Here is an 8944-nt window from a genome sequence, read left to right as displayed (position 1 = left end):
CCTAGGTAACATATTGCCAGACTGCTCAGCACTGGGAGATCCTCAGTCCCCAAGCCCAGGGGAGAACCTGGCCTAGCAGCAGAGTGACATCTAACAGGCATGTCTCAACACCAGCCCTTCTGTAGAGGGAGTCGGTCATGGTCACCCAGAAAAGAAATATCCAGCCAGCCACACCCATCTGAAAAAACTTTGGTAACTCTTTGTAGTGAGTTGAATGGTAGCCTCCTCTCCCCCAAAAGATACATATGCCTGGAACCTATGAATAACTTTATTTGGAAAAACAGTCGTCAAAGATGTGATTAAGTTAAAGATCTTGAGATGAGAGTACTCTGGATTGTCCAGGTGGGCCCTAAATCCAATGACAAGCGTCCTTGTGGAGAAGACACAGACGCGAGAAGACCACGTGAGGATGAAGGCAGACTGGTGTGATGCAGCCATGAGTCAAGCCTTACGACCACCAGAAGCTGGAAGAGGCAAGGATTCATCCCTAGAGACTTCAAAGAGCACAGCCCTGTTGACACCTTCATCTCAGACTTCTGGCCTCCAGACAGATGTCAGAAAACCCGTCTCTGTTATTTTAAGCCACTTAGGTTGTGCTAATTTTGTTACAGCAGTCCTAGGAAATGAATACACTAGTCAAGTGAAGATAACGTATACTCCAGCATCTCTTGCATTACTGAACCAGGAAATGCTACATGCAGGTTCACCCCAGTGTTAGGCTAACAGCTGAATGATGACATTAACAGTAGAATGGGTAAACTGGTATGGTCCTGCACTGGAATTCAAACCCACACCATACATCACAGATGCATTTCACAGTGTGGAACAAGAACAAGTCACAAATATATATATATATACACACACACACATATATATGTACACACACACAACACATATATATACGCATACACACACACCACACACACACACACACGCATCATGACTCCATTTACGGAAACTTCAGAATTGGGCAAAAGAAAATACATTGTTTAGGGATGTATATGTATGTGGAAAAACTTAAGCAAGGAAAGCTCCCATGTCAGGGGAGGGGGTTCCAACCTAGACTGAACAATAGAACCCCTTTGGGAGCTTTGAAAAAGATTGATGCCAGATCTCCAGCCCAGACTGCTTAAATTGGTATCTTTGGGGTGCAGAATCCCATGGAAGGAAGGGGCTTTATTAAAGCTTCACTGAGGGGGTTCTACTCTGGGGTCAGTGTTGAGAACTGCTACCCTAACAAGGAAGGAGAGGCATGTTTCTATTTCGTCCCGAGTGGTGGTTATATGGGTGTCACCTTGTAATTATTCTTTAAATCACAGAACTATTTATGTACTCTTTGTATGTTTGATATATTTCCCAGTTGTTTCAGGTAAAAGGTCTCAGATCTTCACTTCCATGAAGTCCCCGGAGTAGTCAGATCCATAGAGACAGAGGAGATTGGCAGCTACTGGGGACTGGGAGGAGGGGAAGGGGCATCAGTGTTTAATGGGGCAGTTTCAGTTCTGCAAGATGATGGGATGTGACAGTTGCACCACAGTGTGAATGTACTTAATGCCACTGAATTGTTCACTTAAAAATGGTTACGATGGTAAATTTTGCTATGTGTATTTTACCACAATTAAACAACAACAAGAAATCAGACATTTCCTCTCAGCTAGAATTGGGACAGAAACAGCCAAATAAAATGACCACATATTGAACTCAGCAGAAAGCATGCTCCATGATAAATGTTTACTTTCTCAGCGAATCCTCAAAACCGTACTGTGAGGTAGGTACTTTTATTAACTCATATCCAGAGAGGTGAAGTCATTTGCCTAAAACCATCCAGTCACTGGCCTAGCCAGGCTCTGATCTTAAGTTTGTCTGAACGCAGAGCCCAGGATCTTAAAGCATGGTCTTAGTGCACGCTGAGCACTGACCTCATTCTCCTCAGGCCTGATCCTAGGTTCATCCTTCCCCCTCCCCCATCGCCACTGCTTCCCAGTGGAAACAGAAGGAACAGAAGGAGGACTATTGTTGGTGGAGCCCCAGGCACTGTAGGGTCCTGGAGAAATAAGGGGGCAGGGGTGCCAGAAGCTTCATGGGGGCCTCCCTGGGCCTCAGGCCTGGAAGATGGAGACAGTGCAGGTGGAGATGCAGGGGCAGCTGGGCAGACTGGGCGGGGCTCAGGCAGAGGCGTCTGATGAGGGCTCCATCCAGAACCTGGGGCGGGAGAAGCATGTCAGCATTTAGCCAGGTTGCGTTCCAACCAGCTCAAACCAAAATGGAAGTAAGGCAGGTACTTCCTTCCTCCCTCCCTCCCTCCCTGTCCATAGTTTCTAGTTTCTTCTCTACACATACACACACACATACTGTCACCCTATGGCAGAGACTGGCAGGGACTGGCAGAGTTCACCAAATCTGTTCCCACCTGGCACACCGCTAAACATTTCTGAGTCCCTCTTGCAGTTTGGTGAGGCCATGTGATAGTTTTAGCCAATGGAACAGCAGTGCAAGTATATGCCACTTTCAGACCCAGCTGGTGAAAACCCCACACAGACCTGCACTGCACTGTCTCCCTTTAGCTGCTGGCTGGATAGCAATGGCCCGGGTCCCTGAGTGACTGCTTGGAGTAAAGCCCACCCCGTTTATTAGATTTAATGTGGAGGGAAATTATTGTGTTAAACTCTGGGACTTTGGGGTTACTCTGTTAGAGCAGATAGAGTTACCCTAACACACACACATACAATTACATTTAGCCCTTATACCAGGGACCTAAAGACCAGCAGACGTAAAAGGGCCTTGAGAAATCAGCCAGTTCAAGTCCTTTATTGAACAGATGGGCAGAATGAGGCCTAGGAAGGGGGATGTTACTTGCTCTAGGTCACACAGTAAGATAGGGCTACAGATAGCCTGGAAGCCAAGAGGGCTGCCACTCAGTCCCAGACTTATAGCTAACGTCTGTAGGTGCTGCCCACCCTCACCCCACAGCCCACCCCCCAAAACAGCAGGTAGGTGGGCTTGGGTACCTGTCTTTGGGGCTTGGTGCTCTCAGCTGGCAGTAGAAAGCGCTGGCCCAGGACAGTGCCCACACGGGCAGAGTATGTGTGATCTCCAAGCACAGGGCAGAGCTGTAGTACCATGTGTACCTGGAGCTGACTGGGGAACACTGGGGGACAGGAGACAGAGGACAGATGGTGGGCAGCTGCTCTTTCTGCCCCACCCAGGATCATCTCTCCCCCTTTCTTCTGGGGAAACACCACCACTCCACTCCCGGTCCCAGATCATGTGGTTTCAGTGAGGTCACTGCTACTGCCCCTGCCTCCAGAGCAGGGTGCAAGACCAGGCAGCACAGTCATAACCATCCACCCACCTGGCCTGTGCGATTCTCTCATGAAGAGATACAACCCTGAATTTACCACTGAAGCTACTGGAAATAAGGAATGCTTTTTCCTGCTAGGGTACTAAACTGGTGGGGTGCAGGCCTGGAGCTGCTCGAGCCCCTGGCCATCTCTACCTTCCCCAGAGGACAGCCTGTGGGAGGGAGAAGCCAACATGCAGGAGGCAAGAAGAAATGGAAAAAAGCTTCCAGAGGATATCCTCTGAGCCTGTACATCTAGTCACGCCTGACTTCTGAGTTATGGGAGCCAATACATTCCCTGTTTTTGGCTTACCCCAATTTGAACAGGTTTTTGGGAAACTTGACAAAGACAGAAATGGGCCGCTATGTGCTAGGCATGGTACAAAGTGCTTCCCGTATGTAAATTTATTTAATCCTCATTGTAGCCCGATAAGGCAGGTCCTATCATCATTCCCATCTTACACATGGGAACTCCGAAGCTCAAGAAGAAGTGACTTGCCCACCACCATAAGCTGGGATCCAAACCCAGGAGCTGTACTCTGCTTCCATGTCTGGCAATATGGTGGACTGGATAATCTAAAAACTCTTGCTATAAACCACCTAGAAACACCAGAAAAATATAATAATCATCCTTTTAAATATGCAGCTGGGCACAGGAAAGTAAGGTCCCCAAGACCAAAACCAATGGAAAACAAATCCATGGCACACAAGAGCCAATGTTTCACCTATTCTAGGGATGCTGCAAATCTTGGTATCCAGGGGTACTAGGTTTAAGTAGCTACCCAGGGGCCAGGGCTGAGGCCTCGGTAACCAAATGAAATCCTAGAGGGGCTACATCTTCAGTGAAGGGGTGAACCAGGAGAGAAAGCCAGCCACTGACGAAGGCAGACGATCATCTTAGGTGTAGACGAGGGGAATGAAGAAGTTTTCCCCTGAGAATTCACAACCGTGAGCCTGCTCTCACACAGGTTTGGGACTCAATACCAGAGTGATCTGTGAACTTTCAACCAAGACATTAATATTTAAAGAGATCCCGAAGCAGTGACAGCTCTGGAGCATTTGGCAGAAGCAAAGGCAGAACCTTTCCTGAGGGCCCTTCCTACAGTGAGGCAACAAAAAATTTCCACAGATAAAGGCCCAGCTGGCCCTGAACTCACAATCCTGAATCACAGAGCAATGAAACAATCTACCAAGTGTGAGAGTCAGCATGAAACACCATAGGATGAGGCCCTCCAGAATTTCAGACAATGAAAATATAAAAATACAGTATCAGTATGTTTAACCTAAGACAAAAAAGAACAAATAATAGGAGAAAAAGAGATGCTATATATTTTTAAAGGCCATTTTTATTTGTAAAACAACCAAACAGAACTTTAGAAGTGAAGAAAAATACAGTCAATGGATGGGCTGAACTGGCAGATTAGATCCCCCTGAGCAGAAAGTTAATCACCTGGAAAATAGATTAAAAGAAATTACCCAGAATGCATCAGGGAGGAAGAAATGACAAATATGGAAGAAAAGAGACCTAATAAGTAGAATGAGAAGGTCAGACACATCTCTTAGGCATTCAAAAGGAAGAAAACAGAGAAAATGCAAGAGGTGTAACATATGAAGAGAAAGAACTTTCTGGGATTGATGAAGCATATTAATTTTAGATTCAGGAAGCAAAGTGAATTCCAAGCAAGATAAATAAAACTAAGCGCACACACCTAGATTCAGCACAGTGAAACCACAGAACACCAAAGACAAAGAGAAGATCCTGGTACCAACAACTAAGACAAAAAAACCCACAGATGGGCTACAAAGGAATGACCATCAGACTGGCAGCAGAAGCGCTGTCTCCTGCAGCTGGGCCTGACTACCTACACCCTTGGAGTCCATCAAATGCTCCCCAAGCTGCCATTAACGCCACCACCTTCTTCCTGCCCCCCCCCCATTGCCTCCCCCTGCCAAATACAGTTGTGAAGGCTGGCGAGGGTTCCAGACCCACCTGTCAGTGGCTGCAGCTGGACCAGGGCACAGCCAGAGCCCATGGCCACCACGTGGAAGTGGCTGAGGGTCCTCTTGACACCTTCTTGGAAGTCCTTTCGGGATGGGGACTTCACTGGAATTACCTGTGGTGTCAGCCCCCAAGAATGAACAAGCTTCCCACACATCTGGCAGCTATGCAGACTCTCTCTGCTCCCAACAGATGGAGCCAGAGCATAAGCAGTGGTCACTTGCCTGTTTTAGGGGACAGGAGAGCCAGCCACCCAAAGTCTATACCCTCGACTCCTCTGTAGGGATAATATATTTGGAGAGTCCCCTCCTGGTCCCTCCCAGACCCTGACTCACTAGATCAACACCATCAACGTGTTCCAGTTTCAGAGCTGCTTGGATATTCCCCTCAGAAGTAGCTGGGATCCCATCAGTGACAGCACTGAGAAAGAGGCAGGAGGAGGTCACAGGACGGCTGGCCAGGACCTCCTTACTGCCCTGGAAGCCTCCCAGCACCTCTCACCAGTAGGTGGCTGTGGGTCTCTGGGCTCTCCGTGAGTGGATGAAGAACTTCTGGAGGCGGCTTGCTGTCTGAGGGCAGCTGGAGAGGAGTACAAGCCCAGAGGTCTCTCTGGAGAAAGAGAATAAATCACAAAAGTTAAAGTCTCTTGGGCTCACCCACAAAAAAGGGAGACCACTCAGAAGGAACACAGACCTGCTTAAGGCCAAGTGGTCACACCAGAACTATAACCCAGACTTCCTCCTGAGAAACAAGTAAGACTTCCTCATGTTTGATAATAAGACTACATAACTTAAAGAGTTTCTCATTCTCCCCTGGTCCCCAGGGAGCTAAAGCCAAATGTTGTAACAATTACCACCCACTGCTGAATGCCTACTATGCGCCAGGCACTATAGTAGGAATTTTGTGTATACTGGCTCGTAAATAATTAAATTTCCCACAAGCCTATGAGTTTGTGGAATTTCAGGAATATTTCATCTCAAGTACCAGCTCTAATTGATGGCAGTTAGAGGAAAAAATATCACGGATCAACCAGCAATGCCTGCCATGATTATGGGGTTGGAGAAGTGACTGCACACTGAGCACAGATATGATTTGCTCTATTTTATGATTAAGGGAACTGAGGTTCATGCTTTGCCTAAGATCACTGTTTGTGCACATGGATTTGAACCCAGATCTGTCCGTTCCCTCCTTTTCCTTGCATCCTTCCTCTGTGATCCCAAACCAGCCTATAGAAAATGTCTCAGCCAATTCCCAAGCAACTGTTCCCTCACCCAAGATGGAGGCCTGTCTTGCTACCTTCCCATCACCCCCCCACCACTTACTTCCCAGATGCTTGGACAATCTGGAGCTCCCGATCCCTCAGGCCCAGGGACTGGCTCAGCTCTGGCAGCACCGAGCACAACGTCGGCTCCCCTGGTTTTCCTGGGGGAAAAAAAGAAGGAAAAGTACACGTTCTCTCCGAGGCCTTTGACTTCATGCCACCATCCCCTTCTTTTCGTTATCCTGTCCCTCAGAGCCATCAAACCCTGTTCCACTGCATCCCCTCTCCCTGCCCATACCTGTCACTGGTAGACCCGGTGGCTTATTCAGCGTCACAAGAGGTCCTAGAACACACAGTATGTGAGCATCAGTGACACAAAAGCAGCAGTTAGAGTTTCTAAAGCACTTTCTCAATTCAACTTATCCTGTGGCCCCACTGCACCTCTCAGACATGAGTTATCAACCACACCCGAAACTGAACCTCCTTCTGTCCCTGGCACAGGCTAAGCTTGTTGCCACCTTAGGCTTTTATCCTTGCTGTTTCCTCAGTCCCAGATTTTCACCTGTCTGGCTCTTTCATATCATCTTGGCTCAAATGTCACTACCACAGAGAGGCCCGAATCCCCAATCTAATGCCTGCCACGCTGTTATAACACCCTGTTTTATTCATAGCACTCATCAGCCGTAAGTACCTTGTTCATTTATTTCCTGGTTAATCCATTTCTCCCACTAAAACACTGGCTCCCTGAGAGCAGGAACCACATTTATCTAGTTCAGCGCTGTATAACTGCCCGGAACAGTGTCTGGAATAGAACCTATGCTCAAGAAATCGTTGAGAAAATTAATAAATCACTGAATGGAGACTGGGGCTCACAGTAAGTCACACGGTAAGCTGATTACAGAGCCTAGATCTGACTCCAAAGCCTGTGTTTTGTCCATAATTTATTATAGCAATTCCTATTACCAAATGCCTACTATGTTTACAGCTCTCTAGTTATTTGCACACTCACACCCCTATCCCCATGATGCTGAGGCTCAGATTAAGTGGCTGGTTCCAGGTCATACCACCAGTGGGAGGCAGAACCAGGATATGAGCCCCGAGGGCTTTGGTAGGGAGTCCAGTCAGCCCCCAGAAGGCTCTGAGCGGCAGGCTCCCCTCCCAGCCTCACCTTTCTGGTCCACTACGGCTGCCCTCAGCACATCGACCAGCCCCTCCCGACTGAGGTTCTCTAGCTGTAGCAGCCCCGGGAATGGCTGGTCCCCCAGCGGCCCCGACCGTTTGCTGGATCCTCGACGTCGCAGCTGATGTCTGGAAAGGGTGGGGGGTAAGCAACAGGGAGATCACGGTGTCCTCAGGTGTGTCCATTCTTATCTCCGCACGCCTTAAAGCCTGCAACCTCCTACAAAGGCCTCAAGATGCCTGCATGAGCTTCCCGAAAATTCAGGTGCAACTGGCCCCATTTAGCAGAGAAGGGAACTGAAGCTCAGAGAAACCAAGCGAGTAGTTCAGGGTCACACAGGAGCGGCGGGATTAGAACGCGTGCCTCCCTAACTCCAGATCCCACACACACCTTACCCCCGCCCCACCGTCCCACCCACACGAAGGGGCGGAGGGAGGCGTAATCACCGGGCTTCGGTGCCAAAGCCTGCGGCCTTGGGCGCTGCGAGGACCCCTGGTCCCCACCGCCAGCCACCCCAGACGTGGCCCAGGATACGAGAGACACCCATCTCCCGAGCGGGGACAGTGCGCATGTGTCCAGAAGGGCCGACCCGCTCGGCTACAGCGCGCTGGTTGGTCAGATTGCCTGTCAATCGGAATAGCGAGCAGGCTGACTCGGAGCCCCGAGAAGGCGGAGCTTTGCTTTCTCCCAGGAAGAAAATGCTTTACCTCACTCACGTCTGTGCTTTTTGGGGAAAATGAGGCACGGAGCTGAGAAGAAATTTACTCGGGATCAGAGGACCTGTCTTAAGATAAAACGGAAACGAAAGGTTAAGGTACTCTGATCACCATTCCAATTCGTAGGAGCCTCTGACTTAAAAAAACCACCATTGTGCCCAATTTTGTAAGGCAAATTGAGAAGAAAGAGAAAAACAAACAAAACCCAAGACAGGTGCATAAGCAACCCAAAAGGAGAAGGCCAGAGGGAGAAAGAGATTCGCTACAAAACAAAACCAAAACAAATCTCAAAACTGGAAACATACTGATCTAGGTTAGCTCTAGGGGAAATAAATCTAACACATCACCGATTCAACATTTTCTAAATGCTAACTCGACGCCAGATCCTGGCATCTTTGAGCTGGAGACACAGATCAAGAAGACAGGCCCTGCCCACGAGAAGATCACC

The 8944-nt window shown here is 48.6% G+C and overlaps 1 protein-coding gene across 1 annotated transcript; it reads right to left on the bottom strand.

Moving 5' to 3' along the window:
* Positions 1-1712: 1712 nt before the first annotated feature.
* Positions 1713-8351, bottom strand: RPUSD3 (RNA pseudouridine synthase D3). Its single transcript, XM_045808201.2, has 9 exons — positions 8227-8351; positions 7769-7908; positions 6899-6943; positions 6662-6761; positions 5841-5948; positions 5675-5759; positions 5331-5454; positions 3009-3148; positions 1713-2202 (listed from the first exon to the last, which is right to left on the bottom strand). The coding sequence occupies exons 1-9, from the start codon at positions 8349-8351 to the stop codon at positions 2011-2013; spliced, it is 1059 nt and encodes a 352-aa protein (XP_045664157.1). The 3' UTR covers positions 1713-2010.
* Between the last annotated feature and the right edge of the window lie 593 nt (positions 8352-8944).

This window comes from Ursus americanus, chromosome 14 (genome assembly GCF_024610735.1).
Source record: "Ursus americanus isolate L20-20 chromosome 14, mUrsAme1.1.p, whole genome shotgun sequence".
Taxonomy (NCBI): domain Eukaryota; kingdom Metazoa; phylum Chordata; class Mammalia; order Carnivora; family Ursidae; genus Ursus; species Ursus americanus.
This window is presented reverse-complemented; position numbering and strand designations above follow the sequence as displayed.

Bases quoted from the DNA above. Each gene is read 5' to 3' on its own strand.
- RPUSD3 (XM_045808201.2), bottom strand. From the start codon at position 8,351: ATGCGCACTGTCCCCGCTCGGGAGATGGGTGTCTCTCGTATCCTGGGC. The intron at 7,909-8,226 runs GTGATTACGCCT...CACCCTTTCCAG, and splicing joins GGCTTTGGCACCGAAGCCCG to ACATCAGCTGCGACGTCGAG. The intron at 2,203-3,008 runs GTACCCAAGCCC...CTCCCGCCCCAG, and splicing joins GCACCAAGCCCCAAAGACAG to GTTCTGGATGGAGCCCTCAT.